General features: G+C 38.7%; 2 protein-coding genes across 2 annotated transcripts; one reads left to right on the forward strand and one right to left on the reverse strand.

Annotated features, from left to right (window-relative positions):
* Positions 1–4,077: 4,077 nt before the first annotated feature.
* OLAH (oleoyl-ACP hydrolase) lies at positions 4,078–11,452 on the forward strand (the record flags this gene model as incomplete). Its single annotated transcript, XM_082329610.1, has 7 exons — positions 4,078–4,135; positions 6,207–6,338; positions 8,023–8,161; positions 8,785–8,884; positions 9,902–10,077; positions 10,986–11,071; positions 11,319–11,452. The coding sequence occupies exons 2-7, from the start codon at positions 6,209–6,211 to the stop codon at positions 11,450–11,452; spliced, it is 765 nt and encodes a 254-aa protein (XP_082185736.1). The 5' UTR covers positions 4,078–4,135; positions 6,207–6,208.
* Positions 11,453–12,038: 586 nt separating this feature from the next.
* Positions 12,039–20,044, reverse strand: ACBD7 (acyl-CoA binding domain containing 7; the record flags this gene model as incomplete). The annotated part of the gene is made up of 4 exons (XM_082315161.1): positions 19,840–20,044; positions 12,366–12,483; positions 12,200–12,262; positions 12,039–12,112 (listed from the first exon to the last, which is right to left on the reverse strand). The coding sequence occupies exons 1-4, from the start codon at positions 19,849–19,851 to the stop codon at positions 12,039–12,041; spliced, it is 267 nt and encodes an 88-aa protein (XP_082171287.1). The 5' UTR covers positions 19,852–20,044.
* Positions 20,045–20,228: the final 184 nt, after the last annotated feature.

A 20,228-nucleotide genomic window follows, 5' to 3' on the forward strand; every position in this document is an offset into this window, starting at 1 on the left:
TTGCCCAGCCAGGATGTAAGCACTGATGAGTTATTCTATAGGCAATTAGGAGAAATTTCAGGATCGGTAGCCCTTGTCCTTATGGGAGATTTCAACTTCCCAGACAACAGCTGGGAATATCATACTGCTGTGATGAGAAGGTCTTGGAAATTTTTGAACTTTGTTGGAGAAAACTTCTTGTCACAGGCACTCAGTGAGCCAACTAGGAAAGATGCCCTCCTAGACTTGCTATTCATGAATAGAGAAGGACTTGGAGGGCGGGGGGGGGGGGGGGGGGGGGGGATGTGATGGTAGGTGGCTCTCTTGGCCACAGTGATCATGAAATAGTTGAGTTTAAAATTTTCAGTGTAATGAGAAAAAAGGACAGCAGAGTTGCTACCCTGGAATTCAGGAGAGCAGACTTCAAGCTATTCAGGGAGCTATTTAGCAGAGTACCCTGTGAATCTGCTTTTGAGGGCTTAGGAGTCCACGAACCACCTTTTAGATGCACAGGAGCAGGCAATTCCACTGTGTCATAAGTCAAGCAAGCAGGGCAGAAGACCAGCTTGGCTGAACAGGGAAATCCTCATGGAGCTCAAGAGGAAAAAGAAACTGTATGATCGCTGAAAGCAGGGCCAGGCTTCACAGGAAGGTTACAGAGCTGTAGTTCGTATATGCAGGGAGAAGACACAACAGGCCAAAGCTCCATTAGAGTTGAAACTGTCCAGTGTTGTTTCAGATAACAAGAAGGGATTTTTTAAGTACATTAATAGCAAGAGGAGATCTAAAGAAAACATTGGACTGGTATTTGTTGAAGATGGTCATCTGACTAATAGGGATGAAGGAAAAGCAGAGGCATTCAATTTGGTTTTTGCCTCAGTCTTTAATAATACTGATAGGCCTTGGGCTGCCCGGTCCCCTGAGTCGGAGGACCACGAGTGTGAGAACAGTGAATTTCCATTTGTGGACACTGAAATTGTAAGGGACCAGCTGTATCAGCTGAATGTTCAAAAGTCCATGGGGCCTGATGGGATTCATCCCAGAGTACTGAAGGAGCTAGCAGATGTTATGGCAGGACCCCTCTCGATCATCTATCAAAGGTCTTGGGAGTCTGGGGAGGTCGCTGCTGACTGGAAGCTAGCCAATGTTATTCCAATCTACAAAAAGGGCATGAGGGAAGACCCAAGGAACTACAGACCGTTAGTCTTCCTGAAGGGAAGGGAGAGAGGAAGTGGAGAGGGAGGTGCTGATCCCCTTCCTGAGGAGGGGAAGCGGAGAGGGAAGTGCTGAGCTCTTCTCCCTGGTATCCAGTGATAGGATGCGTGGGAATGGTTCAAAGCTGCGCCAGGGGAGGTTTAGACTGGAGATTAGGAAGCATTTCTTTACAGAGAGGGTGGTCAAATACTGGAACAGGCTTCCTAGAGAGGTGGTCAATGCCTCAAGCCTGTCAGTGTTTAAGAGGCATTTGGACAATGCCCTTAATAACATGCTTTAACTTGGTCAGCCAGTTGGACTAGATGATTGTTGTAGGTCCCTTCCAACTGAATAGCCTATTCTATCCTATCCTATCCTATCCTATCCTATCCTATCCTATCCTATCCTATCCTATCCTATCCTATCCTATTCCATTCCATTCCGTTCCGTTCTGTTCTGTTCTATACTAGTACTGAGTTGGCAAAGTTGGTTATTGTCGTGGTTTAACCCCAGCCAGCAACTAAGCACCATACGTCTGCTTGCTCACTCCACCCCTGGTGGGATGGGGGAGAGAATTGGAAAGATAAAAGGGAGAAAACTCGTGGGTTGAGATAAGAACAGTTTAATAATTGAAGTAAAGTAAAATAGAACAGTTAAATAGGTAAAGCAAAAGCTGCGCACACAAACAAAGCAAAACAAGGAATTCATTCCCTACTTCCCATCGGCAGGCAGGTGTTCAGCCATCCCCAGGAAAGCAGGGCTCCATCACACGTAATGGTTACTTGGGAAGACAAACGCCATCGCTCCGAATGTCCCCCCTTTCCTTCTTTTTCCCTCACTTACATACTGAGCATGATGTCATATGGTACGGAACAGCCCTTTGGCCAGGCTGGGTCAGCCCCCTTGGCTGTGCCCCCCCACCCCCATGCACCCAGCAAAGCACGGGAAGCTGAAAAGCCCTTGACCAGTGTAAGCACTGCTTAGCAACTATTTAGCAACAGCTTAGCACTACTGAGCAAGAACCAAAACATCAGTGTATCAACATTATTCTCATCCTAAACCCAAAACACAGCACTATACCAGCTACTAAGAAGAAAATTAACTCCATCCCAGCTGAAACCAGGACAGTTATATGCAAAGTCCTCTCCTACCTTCAGCCCTAGAAATGGCAAACATAATTTTGATTGAGAGTGGCATCTCCTGGAACTACTTAATTTGTGAAAATATTATTTTTTCATATGAAAACCATTAAATTTCTAGTCCTTTCATACCAAGAAAAAATTTAGAAGGCAAACAAAAACAACCAACACATACAATTTATAATTTCATTATTTTTAAGGAAATATCATGCTATTTGATTAATGCTATACTTTCAAAAACTTATTCTTAACTTATTTTATTTTCAGCCTTAGTTAGGAAATATTTGTTTCCAGTAGTATTTTATTACTTTAAGGAACATTGTTAGTGGGCCTGATGTTTATAATAGCTGACGTTCATAACATTAACACTGGGTGTCATTTTACAGGTGGTACAGTTTGAGGTAGGAATAAATAAAACATATTACATGCTTCATTATAAATTGTGCCTTATAATCAAATACCTCTGATAGCAGATATATCATATGAAGAAGCAGTATTAGGCATAATCTTACCAGTCAGGACTAGCCAATATAAGAGGCTTTAAATTGTGCACCTTCGAAACATAGGTGTGCCTCATCTTACTTCATAATAATTACAACATAAAAGTACTGTGAAAGAAGCCTTAGCAACAGTTTGCACTTTTGCTGCCATTTGGAAGTGGCAGCTGCAGGGCCCGGGACCAGCCTTCAGTTCCCACAGAAACTGCTGCAGTCAGAAGCGCTGATTTAGGCTTCCCCAGGAGAGCAGAAATCAGAAGTGAGCAGAAGACTGCAGACCTCGTTTGGGAAAGGAGCAGTGCTTACTGACTGGCTAGGTCAACAGGCAGGCTTTTCTCTTAATACCACAGATTTTTCGGTTTCCTAGAAATGTCAAAGAGAAATGTGGAAGAATGAAGAATAATGTGAAAACTACAAAGTAGTCCAGCTTATGTGTCTCAAGTTAAGCATCAGAACCCATTTTGGCACTCAGGTTGCTTAGTTTTGGTCACTGCTTTTGAATATTTTTACTTTATTTACCATTACTGATATTTTTGGTAGAATAACACAAAAAAAAAAAAAAAAAAGGCACCAATATTCCTAGTACTACAAATGCACTTACAAAATATACTGGTGTTTTTAGGTTGCTGACAGCATCTGGTCCCCAGGAACACGACATAGGAGATAATATAAAATCATTGTATGTAATCACAGTGTGTTGTTCATGCACTGCAATGTCTTCCAGCTTGTAGAAATTATAACTGGCCTACGAACCAAATGCAGTGTTTTATCCAAATCAGGTGATGGTCTTCTACGTTAACATTTTCAGACCCCTGCAAAACTGTCTCGCAGACGTGTGAGCACTGTACTTTTGAATATAGTTCTTACAAAAGGCTGGCTTTTCTTGGTTACTTTATGCAGACTTTTTCTTCAGTGAGGCTGTGGGCCTCTGTGTATTAAAACTGCTGTAAGTTCTGTACGGTCATGGACATATTAACCTCTGCTTTTTAAATCCCTGGGCTTGATGTGGTGCACCTTCCTTATATTGCTGCCAAATGCTCTGTGTGACACCTAACACGTGATGCTTCTGTCTCCTTTTTGGGATGCCGTGTGCCTCAGTCCCTGCCTCTTATCCAGGGCGTGGGCTCCTCCCCTTAAGCACAGACTTAAAGCAGGTGGCTGTGCCACCTGGGTGGACATCCCCTCCTCTCCTGCAAGGCTGGCTTTGCTCCCGTATCTGCTGATACATACAAATTCTGATTCCTGCTTCTTGCTGTGCAGCGCTGAGAAGTGGGTCCACCCTCAGGCTGTCATTTCCCAGCACTGGGGGTCTTCCCGACCATTAAGGTATTTGCATGTAAAGTAAGCTGGATGCTGAAACCTGTATGGGTAGAAAGTGTGAAAGATTTTCAGTGACTGGTAATGTATCTTTAAATAGTTGAAGGACTTTGACTAAATGTACTTTATCATGCTCGAAATGTTTGTATCGCTTTTGGAATCAGTTTGAGAAGAGATTTTGCTTTTCTTACTTGACTATTAAGTTAAAACACCAGTTGCAGAAATGTTTGAGTTTTTGTGTCTTTTTGTGGAAGAAGTGACTGTGTAAATGGGACTAATGGTACTGATGCTAAATGAATCTATCAATCGGAGGAGTTATGTCTTCTGCAGCACTGGTTCCACTATCCTTCAGCTATTTTTAGGCTTACATCATCTGCCCATTGATTTTTGATACAATTTTGTTTGGCTTGCTGTTCTTATAGTTTCTTTGAACTGATTCTTAACAAATGTTGACAAACTTTCTAGTTTAAACATACATGAAAAACCAGAAGGTTTTAGCCACAGCAACATTTGGGTAGCTTTTCTTCTGCCTTGCTTGCATTACATAGTTTTAAAATAGGTATGAATTGCTGCCTATTCTGATCTGGTTGCTTTTCTCAAACTTTTTGTGCAGTTAAAAAGACTGCATGTAGGCATACAGGTGTATTTTATGATGAATCAGCCCTGGCATACACCGAGCTATATTCACACCAAGAAATAATACCTGTAACAATTTTCAGCACTTTGGAAATGGAATTTTGCTGCTTGTTATCTCCTAATTACTATTTTCTCAGTCTTTTTAACAAGAACATGTGAGTTTATTCTAATGGTTCCAAAAAAACATTTTTTAAAGTTCTGTATCACTATTGCTTCTAATTCATTTACCTTTACCAGGTATTTCTATTGCACATGGTGTTCCCAGGTTCTTTTGACAGAACACAGCCTGATATGCTATAGGTTGTAGGATGTCACCTCAGTGCTTATGTCCACAGATCTAATCAGCAAGAAGGACAAGAAAATAGGGAAAGAAGAATAAAAATAGTTGAGAGTTGCTTTCTTCTTCAGATAGTAAAGACAGTATCTGATGCTAGAGACAAATGCGGCTGGCATCTTCGATGCTATTTTTCCTTCTCAGCAAGAAGGAAGGAGTAGTTATAAATCTTGCTTCAGCTGTTACTTCTGTCAGTCAGTAAACAAAAATACTAAAGCTGCTGTGATAAAGCTGAATGTGGCTCTGATTACTCCACCATCTCAAAAAGGATATAACAAAATTAGAAAAAGTCCAGAGACGGGCAGCAATGATAGTCATGAGTATGGAAGCACTGCCATGTGAGGGATACCTAGGCCAACCAGGCCTTTTCATTCAGGAAAGAGCTGACTGAGGACAGAGGGAATACGAGAGAAGATCTCAGAAATGCTCAGTGGCAAATCCTGAGAGATGCACCATTCACTTTCTTTACTGTACTACCCTGTGGCCATCAAGTTGTAGGAGTTGGATTAAAAATAAAGGAGATCATTCTTTATGCAACAGATAGGAGAGCTGTGCAACTCATTGCAAGAGGATGTCGTAGATGCTCACTGTTCATAGGAATTTAAGGGGAGACTAGATAAATACAAGAAAGAGAAATTCATAGATGTTTCCTGTATATAAAGAAACTGCATCCCTAGACATCCATTGTACCACTGTAGTAGAGGGAATATTGAAGTAGGTAGTCCTTACGTTTTCTAGGTTTTTCGATGGATCTTATATTTTTGTGTATGTTCTAAAAGCCTGTGTTTTTAAATGATCATCCTGAAATCCCATATAAATTTATTTTGCTGCTTGTTATGTTCTTTGTGGTCAATGACTCAAATAGGAGAAAATATTAACCAAGGGTATTGCCCAGTAGTATTCCATCACCATTTATAAAAGCCGAACTGGTTTCCACTGTTGCATGAAGATCATCTCATATTTAACGTGTTGTATTTGTAGCACAAGCAGTTCTGATGACAGAAAATATTGCAGCCCACTGTTTCAAATTAGACTTAATTCACTCTAATTTTCCTGTACCTGAAGAGTCTTCTTCTAGAATGATGTGTTGTTTTCTTGGGTTTTTTTTAGGAATGGAGAAGGTGGTTGTTTGTCCGTACAAAAAGCCAGATGCTCTCTGTAGGCTGATTTGCTTTTCGTGGGCTGCAGGTGGAACTTCTGAACTTGCTGCATGGGGCAAACTCTTCAACAGCTCAGTTGAAGGTGAGTCATTTGCGTAGTTATAAGCAGAAGTTAAGCAAGTCTGAAATACACGGTAGCCAAATCTTTTGAATGGAATATAATGTTCTTAAGAGCACTGCAATCTTTTTCCAATGGGTCTTATCCAGAAAGGAATTCCATTACGAATTAGCATTTCCATTAGGGTGCTAAGTGTACTAAGTTTCTGTAGCACCTTGGATCAAATTATATTTGACTAGGTTAAAAAGTTGTATCTTCAGAGCTAAATTTCACAAGACTATAGTATGCTTGACTGTTTCAGAAACTATTGGTATGATTCAGAAACTGCAATACACTGGCATATTGTTAATATGTTAAAAAAAGGCATCAGCAAGGTTAACAGTGAAGATATGAGAGCTATTTTTAATGTTGAGAGACTGCACAGAATGAATTGCCATTATCCAGAGTATTTGCGTGGTTTTGCACTCCTTGTACCAAACCTGAAGTTTAAACTATGGATTTATAACAGTGAAATGACGTTTAGTTACAGTGCGAAGTAATTCTCATTGCTGTCGGGCTATATCAGCACTAAAAAGATCCATTGCTGAACTATTTGAAGAGGAAACAAGGCCATTTTCCAGACCTTCCACAAAGAAAAAAAAAAAAAAAAAATTAGCATTTATAGAGAGCATTGCCATTGCAATTGTACCAGTCCTCAAAATGCTTGTATGCTTCCTGTAAACAGTTGCGCAAGTCACATCAAATTTTCCTTGAAATTAAAAAAAAAAAAAAAAAAGGAAAAAAAAAAAAAAGCTTTTGTCCACTGGAACTACTTCCAACAAAGTTGCTAAGGAGATGGCCAAGGAGCAACTGCTGATACAGATGAATAAAATCAGGGTGCACCACGCTCTTTCAGAGATGTTTTGTGCAGAAAGGAAGTATAGAACACGCAAACTTTTCTGTACTGCTATCTATGGTATTAGGTAGTGGTTTATTCTTACTCTTCTAAAATACTTTGCGTCTGACCCAATACTTCCATATGAGTTTGGCAGTATGCGTGATGTCAAGGAGATTTTGGAAAACCAACATTTTTTTTCTGATCTATTCATTCCTTACTTCCTCTAAACAGTCAGAGGAAAATCCCCAATTTTGAAAGGAATATAATAAAAGCATGTAATATGTCCTTCCATATAAATATAAATTGCCATAAATATAAATTGCCATCAGTTTATACTATGATTCTGCATTTTACTACATGCAGTGCTGAAGAGCCTGCAAAGAAGAAAACAGAGACCATATGATTCTAATATAGTTTAACTTTCTAATGCTGCCCTTGAAAAGATGTACTTTACGCAAGCCTCAAACTTGCTATTATTGAAATTAATGAATTTGTGGTTGTTACTAATACTAATAGTATGGTAATAAAGTTGCTTTGAAACCTCAGCTGAGATCAGGACCTTGTGGGGTTTCTGAGCCAAGGCATTTATCAATCCGATCAATTGGAGAAGCAACATTTATGAGTAAAGGAAGGGCTGGAAACCTCATCTCTCACAGGATTAAAAGACAGTAAGAGCAATAGCAAATACACTGTTTCAACTGTAAGGAGGATTCATGTAAATAATCTATATATTCTGCAGAATAATTTTAACTAAATTTTTTAATCTAATTTAGTGTTTCTATTTGAAATAACTGTAATTCTTTTCCCTCCCTTCCTCCACCTCTGCTGCAGTGTGTTCTATAAGGCTTCCTGGAAGAGAATCTCGTGTTAACGAGCCTTTTGCGAAAGACATGGCAGACATCGTTAATGAAGTTACAAGTGCTTTGTTAAAAAAATTGCAAGAAAAACCATTTGCATTTTTTGGTCACAGGTAAAAATATGTACATTTTTAGATACCCTGGTGAAGGAGCTTTATCTTTGAACTCCAGTAGACAATTACTTGCCTTTATTTGCAAAAACATTAGGAAAATACACTTCTGCAAAGGTCTTTTGTCAAGTTATCCTAAAACATGCCATTGATCTCAAAGACCCTGGTTATTTGTTTGTTACTTCAGGCACCATGTCTTCTAAAAATGGCAGTGTTGTGTTTCGTGGTTTTTTTTTTTTTTCCTTCCCCACTGATAAATCGTAATTGTGTTTACTGTTAATATTTGTATCAGTGCTTGCTCTATATGAATGCAGGTGGTGAACCACCCATAATACACAGCGATTTTGAAGATCACTTAGTCCCAAGTATTCAAAATATCTGTCCTTACTGCAAATTAAGGAGACTGCTAAAAGAAAGAGATTAAAAAAGGTCTGATTGGTAACACTAGACTGTATAGGAATATACTTCATGTCAGTTAGGTAATATCACTATAATTTACATGTCACACATGGTTTCAGTAACTGTTCAAGATAGCCAGTTAGCACTGAAATTCAAATTATATTTAAACTTTCCAGTTTTTACATATGTGTTTGCTTACTTTGCTTTAATTTCTCTTTTCGCTGCAGTTTTGGATCTTACGTTAGTTGTGCAGTTGCGCTACACTTGAAAGAAAAGTACGGACTAGAGCCGATCCATCTTTTTACATCAGGGGCACACGCCCCAGTCGTAAGTTACAGAATCATTAATAGTACGAAACAAAACAGTATGTTAGCTACCAAGAGTAAAAGTAACATTTGACAGCATGGTATGCAGAGTGGCTTTAATACAAAACGAGCATTGCTTCTGAATGCATGCAGAAAAATGTTCTGTTTTCTTAGAGGAAATTAATTCCGAGGCGGACAGAGAATTTCGTGTTACAGAATATTCACTGCTGCTAACCTTAGCCTAGGGAGAACAGTCACCTTAAACTAATGCTACCTTTTCCCAGTACTGTATTTTTTACTACGGCCTTTCGTTTAATACTAAAAAGTAATCAAAACAAAACGTAAAGTGCGACTCCCTACTCTGTAACGTGTGAAATAACTCTCTTAACCCAGTCTTTCATAAACCCAGCCCCCAGTACCTTTGTCTCTTTCTTTCCCTTGTCATTCTTTGTTGGCTTTTTAATCTGTCCTCAGTTCCTTCTGAGGTCCTGGTGGTTCTGCTAGTCTTTCTCAGGAAAACAACAGTGAAGCGGCTTTTTCCCAGTCCTCCTGTCCTCAGTCAACATTTGCTATTTCCATTCTTCTGGTTTTGGGGCTTCTTAGCAATCCTGAGTATGAGCTAGTACTTCATGGAAGCAATTATTATTCCTCTGAATTTCCATAATCGGTTGGTCTCTCCAGTCCTACATTAGTCGGATTTCTGTCCACTGCTGGGCTTTTCTTTTTCTTAAATAGATTATTTTATTAGTTGTATTTCAATAGTGAGAGTCAAACTTAGAATAAGATTAAATTAACGGCTATTTGTCTGTGGAAGTTTCAGACCTTGAGGGTACTTGGCTCACTCATCATCTGTATTTTCAGCAAACACAGTCTACTAACCCTTTCCAAGAAGTATTCTCTGTGGCTGTTAAAATAATCAGCCATTGTATTTTCGAGACAGACAATCCTTGTACTTTTTTACCAAGCCAACTCTTAATGAAAATATTTTTTTAAAGTATATTATATACAACACCTGATCTGTTTTGTCTGGTCCTGACAGTCTAAAGCATTGCTTCCCATGAAATGCATAAACATATATGATGCACAAGATGAAGACATTGTTAGATATATAGAACTTCTTGGAGGAACTCCTTCTGAGTATCTGCAAAATGAAGAGTATAGGAAACATCTGCTAGTTGCTTTAAGAGAAGACATGAGAGTTCTTCAGACATTTTCGTAAGTTCTACAATGTTGTATTACATTTATATTTGTATTTATGGTTTTAATTCTGTCTGATCATTTCAGGTTTTCTTTTTTTCTTTCTCTGTAATTTGTTCTCATTTCTGTTACAAAAAGAATATGAAACAGTAAACATCATTTTCTCCTTTGTGTGTTCTTCCATTTATATTCTAGTATTTAAGCCCTAGATGAAAACACAGCTTACTGTAGCAACCACTACTGTTATTACTGTCGGGAACAGGTCACGGTAGAATTACAGTTCTACTTAGGATCCAAAGTTAGTAGCCACTAAAAGGAATATTCTTGCATCTTTTATTGTTTTCTGAGGCTAATAAACTCAATGGATCATGCTTCAGGATCACTGCATTGCTGATCCAATGCCCCCGAGCCTAACCAGAAGCAAAGAATCCCTGTGTTCTACACATCTGGAGAGCAACTGGCCGCTTCTGTCCTAACTGCTGTCCCCACTGGATGTTACACAGCAGCTCACACAGCTGAGTGGTTAAGGTGTTTTACCTTCGCAAAGACAAGGATACTCTGGGATGTGGGACCCATTTTAGCCATAGGAACCTGACGCTGATAAGGCCCTGAAACATTAGAACTTGAATATAAGCACACAACATAATCATTTATTGTAGGTGAGAATTTTTATTGCAGGTTGAAGCTCTTTTTTTCCCCTAACTATTGCATCATTCTTTGTTTAAAATTTTAGACCTAATTTCAGTAGGGTAAGGAGCTAAGAATCTTACAGATACAGTAATTCCTTCTCCCGATGTTCTGCATAATCTAATTCCTGAAGTTTGTTACGTTTTGGAGGAGAAAGAAAAAGCTATTTTGTATGTGGAAGCAAACCCCAAATAGAGGTATCTTATGGGAAGTTTTATTACTACTTTTTATGTTCACAGTTTTGAGAAGCCAGAAGGCAGCACCCCCTTCTCTTGTGATGTTACCTGCTTTAACGGGTCTGAAGATAAACCATACGATTTAGAAGGTATTTTGCTTAAATAGTTTTCCTCTTATACTTACACATTTTCCTGTTGTATCGAATCAGTTAATGAAGAGTTTTCTGGAGTCTTTTATCTCCTTCTTAAGTGAAACAAATCAACAGAGCAGTCTCATTGTATGACCCAAAACAGTTGATACAGGATTTAAAATAATTATGTAGTTATGTAGTTATAGTTATGTACAATGACCACAATAGTTGACATTTCTCTGACACTTTAAATATCCTTTTTTAGCCTGGCACGATCTAACAAGTGGAGATATTTCCTTGTACAAGCTTCCTGGACATCACTTTTATCTGCTGGAACCTGCCAATGAAATTTTCCTGATAAAACACATAACAAGATGTATAGAAAATGCTGGTCTATGAGTATTTCCCTCTATTCTAATGGCAGAAGGTGTAAGACTAGTCCACAGCACTTCATAAGAAGTCATTCTTTCTGTACTGTTGCATGCAGTTATGCTTAAGAGTTGTTCTGTTCCTCCAGATCTTTATTGTAATCCTTTAAAAGGGGGAGTTTTTCTGATTTTTTGAAAATAAACATTGGCTTTGGGTCTTAAAAAAGTTTTCATCTTTTCCTTCTTCTCATCTTGCATGTGCACAAACCCTTCACTTCATTCCATGACCTCGTTTGCAAAAAATGACAGCTATGTTATTTTACTTTTAGAGCTTCTCTGTTTGCGTGCTCCTGTAAAAATGCTAAATATCATTTAATACCCATAAAAATCTACAATTCTTACAGAAAGTTTAATTTATTAGACTCAAATTTATTTAGAATAAGATACAATCTAAATATAGAGTATGTATGTAAATACCCTTTACAGTCAAACAGCTTATGCTTAAAAGATTTTTACTGTCAGACTACAAAATAAGGAGTTAGTAGTGCTTTTTCTCAACAGAGTTAGTTCAGTAGCTAATGAAGTGTTAGTTATTAGTGGGAATTATTTTGAGTATTCTAGATCCCGTATTTTTCTACCATTGCTTTTGCTTTAGAGATATAGGCATTCATGGCATCCTCCTTGGATAAACCTGCAAAGAAAAGTAAGAGTCATTATCTTTCCACATTTGTCATCCTATAAACATGACTACATGATGTAAATTTAATTGGTGTAACACCTTTCTTCAGGTTCCATGCTTCCCATTTGGCTTTGCCTTTCAAATCTAACATTCCTGGACATTCTGCCAAAATAAATGCATACCTTTGGTTATCATGCAGGTTTATATAACATTAGCTTGATTTCATCAAGATATGGGAGTAAATGTGAAGTACATATAGGAATACCAATATTAATATCTCCAACAGTAGCCTGTTTGTAGAATCCATATAGTTCCTTCAGTTCTTCATCAGTTGGTCTTGTTTTTAATTTTTTTACATCTTCTGCAGCACCATCGAAGTCAGCCTGATGAAAGAAAAGAAAGTGTTAGTTTCCCTCTCAAGGGGTGTGCTGACAACATTAAGTATAGCACTCACAGTAGTATCATTAGATACTCTCAATTACTTGGGTTTAGTGGTAAGTCTAGGCATTTTCCTATGAAAGAAACTTAATAAAAGCGTAAGCTATTAGAAAGGGAACCAGGCCTACTTAGCTGATAGGGTCAGCACTGCTAAAATAAGTAAACCTCTTTTTTCCAACAGTTTTACATCTAAACACTTGGAACCATCACAGACTGTCTAGTATCAGGATATCTACAGATATAATCATGCAAGCAGCCTATGCGATGAATATAGTGTATAGGTCTCTGACAGTCACACTGGGGATATGAAGGCGTTCATTGAACTTCAGAGCCCAGCAGTAATCTCTGACTCCTTTTGGCCCTGACTGCATGGTGTTGACTTGAGCAGCAGAGCTCGAATACCCTCTGAGGGGTACTGCCCACTTCCCCCTTCATTTCTACGTCTCTGCTGCCAGTGCAGTAGGTGACCAACAGCTGGCACAGACGTACCTCACGCTGATGAGCAGCGCTACTGCCAGGACCACCTTCAACACCCAACTCCCAAACACAGTGGAGCACAAGAGTGAGGTATAAATTTACTCCTGTCATCATCACGCATCCCACATTCACATCAACCCAAGGCTATAGCCATTATTCTCTCCATATACTAACTCTCAGGCTAGACTTTAGCAGAGTTTGGAGTCCTGTTTCATGCTGAGGCCATTTTAGAGAGAGCTAGATTTTGTACAGTGACCACAGACCCACCAGGTCACTGCACTACTATAATGCAAGTAAGATATAGGCACTTTAATACACTATATGCTGGTTTCAATAATTATTCTAGCTTTTGAGTTGGATCTGCATTTGCAGAAGCATGGTATATCCTGCGAGATGTGCTATTACAACATATATTAAACATGTAGAAAACCAGCCTACAACTTTGTGCTAAAATCAGTGACGTATTCAACAATGGTTTCGGCACGAGTGCTGTGGCTCTGTTTAAGTAACTGAGATGCTGGCATTACCTCAGCAGTCTGTACTGTGCTTCCTTAGACCACATTTTCCTTTCTCTAGTTACAGGAAAGATTTTTTTTTTTTTTTTAATAAGAAATTGTAATCCACATTTGTCTCCTTAATTGATGCCTTTCTCCTTGGCAAGCAACTGTGCTGAGCAGACCAGGTGATAGAAATAAGCAGCTATGCATGAGAGCTGGGTTCACGATAGCATTCTGTATTTAAACAGAGAGAAAGTACAAGAGAAAAGTTATTTCTGTATTTAAATTCTCATAGCCAGATTCCAAGTGCCATTCGTCTGCTTAAAGCTCTGAAACTTGGTCAAATAAAGTATACGATTTGGCCGAATTAGCGCATTAAATTCTAAATCAAATGACTTCCAAATTATATTCTTAAATCAAAAACTTTATAGACTAGAAACATGTAACTATGCTTATGCAGTTTGTTCCTGTTTTAACAAAAATAATTCTCAATAGTAATAAAATGCAACTGTACCACAGAATTACAGAAAAACATGAAGCTTTAAGTCCAATTTTTTGTGTCTGATTTCTTTTAAGAACAACTAAATGCTGTGGATTTTTCAATTTTTTTTTTTTTTTTTAACCAACCAAATATTTGGGAGTGCTACAAGACAAATGCAGGATTTTTCTAGAATTAAAAACCAGAACACCCAGAATGTATTATACGTAATTTAGAGAAACCAAAGTCATGTGCTCCAGAGTACATATAAAAGCTGAATCAATAATGGTGAAAGCACCTTACAGCATCTCTTCTCAGCATTTTTTTTTTTATTTCCATGTACTCTATTGTTTACTTAAAAAAAAAAAAATCTGCATTCTAGCAGGAATTAAACTGATCAGGAAAACTATTTTAATTGAAGTAACTGGATTTAGTCAGCTTGGATCAGAATTAAAAACAGATTATATGGACAACAAAAGCTCTTTTGCTACTTTGTTCTGCATAAAGAAAACATAAATATTTTCTTCTACAAAATTTAATGTCAGAAATATGAAACCTGATTATTTGTTTTCCTGAAAGGCTAGAAAACTGGAGTGCAAGCTTTCTCACCTCAGTTCAAAGAGTAAATTGTTAAACATTTCATAAAGTCTCTTCTGTCCCAATTCATCAAAGAGTTTATGTAATATTTGAGGGGCTTGTTTAGTTCTGTTTTAAACATAAACTAAAATCTTCACTCTGAGTTGCAGCTAAACCGAGTTTAAAAAAAAAAAAGCGGCCTACATGGTAAGTCCTTGAACTTTCAGGCAGAAGTTGCACTAATACACAACTACTGCACAAATTACACACATACTGTATGAGCAGAACCTGTTCTCTGCACCGCAGTCAAATTCAGCTTTTCTGACGGCTGCAAGCTCTCGGAGTCAATACCACCGTTCTCCTCTCCGTTTGCAGAACCCGAGCACTCTTGACTAGGGCTCCCAAATACTTTAATGATACAGACAGTAATGGTTGCCCAATGTTCCCCTTAGAAGCCTGACAAAGTACAAATTCCAGAGGTGGTACCCTACAAATAGTCACACTGGTATAAGTAAATAAATCTTGGAAAGTCTACGGAGGGTCCCATTTAAAAAGTCATCATATTAGCAACTTAATGATTTAAATTAAATAATAATAAAAGCAAAAGTTTCCCCCAAAGCCACTTCAAGCGTCATTAAAGCATCTAGTTGTTACCAACTCACTAAGCCTAAGGATTTCCTCTGTTCCTTCCGTAACTGTACCTTACCTCTGATCATCTGTTGCTTATTAATGGGAGGGACCCCTACCACAGGGAAGAAACTCAAGAAGAGGACACGACAGTTAACAGCAAACACTCTTCAGGACTGTAGGAGGGTTAGGAGGTATACAATAGCATCCATAGAGTCCTCAGCCTTCACAGTATGTAGTGACCTTTTTATAAAGTGATGCTCATATTGAGAGGCCTTTTCTAACCTGTATAGGGTCGCATTTTGCAGTCTGAAAGCAAAGGTGTATCCCCCCACTGCCACGAAACAAACATTTTGAAATCATCTTAAAGTAATAAGGTCTGCGGAGCAGGAGTTATATCTTCTGACAGGCCTGAAAAACAAATATTTCTGGCACTTTAGCTAAACAAAATAATTTCAGTTTGATGTAATGTTTTAAATTAGCAATAGTGACATTAATATTGATGTAGATTCAGTACTTATAAATAAGAACGTCAGATACGTATATTCATGAATGGATGGTTTTGCTGGTGGTGAAGTATCTCAATGTATAGGTCAGGAGACACAGTTTTAATATTTGCCACGAAGTGCAAGTCCATTAATTTTTGTTCTTCTAAAACCCCTTTAAATTGCAGACATTAAAAGGAAATAGTTAAATATAGAAACATTTTATGAATGTAACTATACAAGAATGAAAATCTTTATATTTCAGGTCAAATCAGTAAATGACAAACCTTTAGAAATCTCTTGTCAGCTGGCCAAGTTTTCATGATGCACACAGTAGTACACTCTGATCCCCAAGGAATCCCTGCTGCAAAATCTTTGTAACCGCGGCTGGACTGCCATGGTTGCAATAGCTGTGGCTACAGACAGGTATTTCAGATAATTTAATTTCTTCTTTAATTACTGAATCTGTCTAACAGCAATTAAGTAAAGACCGGTACAAAGAAGCTCCTCCTAATTACTCTGTAAGCTTTGGCATTAGAATTTCATTGAACTTTATGAAGTTTACAGCACAAGTTGTAATAGTATTTCCCTTAGGATCAGTTGGTAGGATAACGTGAAAACTGTTCTCCACATCTACTTGTTCTTGATGTCATAGAAGAAAAATCCATACAAACAAGAAAACGATAATCTCAAATTTGATTAGAGAAATCAGTTCTTTCTCCAGAAATGATAGCTTTGATAGCTTCTAGCTTAGGCGCAAACAAAAACATTTTGTATCATGCATCATTCAATCCTTGGCTTATCCTAGATGCTCAAAAGAGAAGCATCTTTGGCCATAAAAGAAAAAAAACAGTGCTTTAGTAATTAATCACAGTCCATAGTTCATGTGTGCTTCTTGTAAGCAATATAAAGTCCTCACTATGAGGAATTCCTAATATTTGTAATAGTAAGATTTGCTTTCAGGAAAGCCTTGCAATCTTCATTTTTCTCATGCGGTATTTTCGCTTGTTCTCCTTCTGTAGGGTAACTGTAACGGAATTTCCTATGAAATGAAATGCTTCATTGTTGGTAACAACAACACCTGAAATGCTTCAGCAAGTTCAGATGTTAAACTCAATTTTTCACCAAAAATTGCCAAGGGCCATAGAAAGTAAGTAAATATCACTATCCTTCCTTTTAGAAGCAAAACCAGAAAGGTGAATCACACGTCTGAGGCTAGAAAGTCGCCAACAGCGCGGGGAAAGGATTCAGAGCTTTAGGGCATGAGTGCGCTGTCCTGTGCCTTAGGCATAGCATGGGCACCTTCGGCCTGGGAGCATGGGGGTGGACGGACACGTCGCTGTAAGATAAACCGCAGTCTGAACTCACACTGCTTGTGAGACCGTTTGCGGGACTTTTTACCTCACTATATACCTTGATAGACAGGTAGCTCATGCCTCCGCGAAGACAGGCCTGGTCCACTTTGTGCTTCCCTCAGGGCAGGAGCAAGGACATGGGCGCTTACTGCGGAGGAACTCAGATGCTCCGAATTTACACCCTGCCTTACCCCAGCGTCACTCCAGACATGCCACGCTGCTGCACAGGGTTTCAGACACTGCTGCGTTAGAATACGAAGGAGTTTTGCACTCAGGTACCAAAACCGTAGTCTAATTACGCAGAAACACACGTCCGCACATGCACTAACAAAAATACTTTTAATAGATATACAGCATTTATTGTGCAGATGTGCTCAATGAGGGGAATCAAAATCAGCAATGCAACTAACTTAGTACTGAATTAAAAATAGTGTCCAAAAGAAACTGGAACTGTACATCTTTGACACTTCTAAAAACAAAGCATTTATGTTCACGCTGTTGGTACAGATATATAAAAGGGATGTACGTTTGCTTATGAAAATAAATGTGATGGGCCACCACCCTTAAGTTTTCTTTTATAGGTAAAATTTTATTAAAATAAATATTTAATTCTTAATCCAAACACCAGTAGATGTGACATACTTGACTATACCTATCCCTCACTCCTACATCACAGACATCTCTTGATATTATCCATACACGTACAAACAAAAGCAGCATTGATGTTCTGTTAAAAGTTATATTACGAAGCGGTATCAATAATAAAACATAACTGAATTGCCACAATTGATTAAATAAGTTTTATGTTTATACGGTGGCCACTACAGCACGTGGGCCTCTGCCAGCATTGACGTACAAGGACTATTCAAGTCAGTGGAAATCCTCCGCATGCCTTGAATTGTTTTCTGATCTAAACTTCACAATAAGAATGAACTAGAAGCTTTGTTAGACTTGTACAGACAAAAGAGAACTCAAAAAAATAAAGGAAGGAAACCGTTAAGTAAATAAGCTTCTTATCTTCATATACTTTTATTCTATTTAGATCTATAGGCAAATATCACAAGATACTGGTTTAAAAATATGCAAATGCATATCTTGCACAGCAAGAAATATGCAAAAATGAAATTTAAATACTAAACACTTCTTTCTTCATCCCCCTCTGGCCAATCATTGTACACAGACTGTTGCTTAGGATTTGCTTGCTTACACAACATGCTTAGGAGCAGCCTATAAAAATATAATTTCGTTTTAATCATGTGCTGATACAATTCCCTTCAACTCCTCAAATTAAAGGCATAAGTAAATATACAGACATAAACATACACAGATGCATTAAAGATAAATGCACAAATTATCAGGCTATCATGACACTCTTTTTGCAAAGAAAAAAGCTTGAATGAATTCTTCATTTAGAGCAGAATATTTTACCAGTTTGCAAAACTTATAAATGTTTTACAGCCTCCCTCATTAAAACATTTTTTTATTTATTTTGTCCTCATTCCCATACAGCTTGATTCAATGAATTTTAAGGATATGGATGGTAGCTGTCAACCACAGAGACAGTGGATAGAAAGCCTCTATAATGTCTAATGCAGGATGTGTAAGATACCGTAATATTTTAACCACTGATTTTTGTGTGAAAGTGTAACTGTATACAGCAACGGCATATCATACTGCACTCAGCTCTTTCTAATAGTGATTTATGGCTCATTGCTTAAATGTCAAGATAATAAATTTATTTTCTAGAGTGAATTCAAGGCAGAATAAAACAAACTCTAATTTTAGTGATCACTAACTAAACAAAGGTGGTGTTATGTTTGGGATTTGGCAATTCTGACCCACTGAAGAAACAGGATTCTTCGTCTTAGCTGTAAAATGCCACAATGAAACCTCTGTGCCATTCGATATAATTGCAGCTCAGAAGAAAACTGCTGAGCTACTGGCAATACTCTCCCTGCATCTAGGTCAGAGCATTATGTTGCTCACTCTTTGCAAAACACGCACACTAACCAAGCTGAGACGGACATTATAATGAGACCGGGATAAAAGGGCTTGCAAATTCTGAAGTGAAAGGGATAATAGAAAGCCTAATGAAGAAAAACAGCCTAATCCATCAGGCCTGGGCAAGACAAGGGAAGAATGCATAGTTTGCTACAAAGGCAGGAGGCTAAAAGCCAGCAATGCAGATAATTTCCTCAAGAACTATTTAAATCTATAGTCAGAGAGAAGGTAGAAGGAAGCTTTCTGTAGCCAGAAGGTAGAAAGTAGAAGCTTTCCTACCAAAACACAAGCCCATCAAAATGTACCACTCCAAAGATGCACACACCCTAAAAAAATATGCACAACTCCCTTAAAAATTATTCATGCTTCCCAAAGGCACATATACCACTGCTTCAGTGCCAGAAGATTCCCACCTCCTTTTATAGCTCCAAGTAACTAGCTAGATCCTAAAAAAAAAATTTGTACCTACCGTTCAATGCATAATCCAGTCCTAGCAAACTCAGATGCACACGTGAAGAAAAATAATTCACGCATGCTCTAAACAGGTAAAGCTCCAAAAAATTACATGACCTATGAATAGTTCAAAGTAAGTAGCGTGTCTCTCACCCTCCACTTGCAAAAAGTAATGCATTATTTAACCTCCAAAGGCTTAGGCAAATTTCCCACGCCACAAGGTAACCTTGATTTTGCAGTAATAATCCTAAAGAAATACCACTGTCTCCGACAAGGCATTGCACAGACAGACAGTGCATCCCTCCCTCTCCTCTCCTTGCATCCCTGTCTCACCAAATGCAGAATTGCTGACCTGGAGAGTCATGATGCTGCGAGGATGCCCAGGGAACGGCCGCGCTCCGTTCTCCGGCAGGGACGCGGCACTTCTGCCTCTCAGCTCCTGCGGCGCGAGCGCGGCGGCGGGGGCTGCGCTCCACGGAGGGCGTTGGGCTGGGTACGAGTGACCTCAGATCGCTCGCCGCAGCAAGGCCACGCCAGGGCAGGACACGGGGGCTCGCTCCCACTGTGCTTCTTGGGACCTGCGGAGACAACTGAGTGGCTACGAATGCTGGGGAAGGGACAGCGAGGGCATTAAGCCCACCCTAGTTTCTTCAGAAAGCCTGAGCTCATTTCCATACCCCTGAGGATCAGGCCACCAGCCTGAGAGCAGAGATACAGCAAGACTTCCAAGCCATTTGTTTG

This window comes from Platalea leucorodia (genome assembly GCF_965183815.1).
Source record: "Platalea leucorodia genome assembly, chromosome: 1".
NCBI lineage: Eukaryota > Metazoa > Chordata > Aves > Pelecaniformes > Threskiornithidae > Platalea > Platalea leucorodia.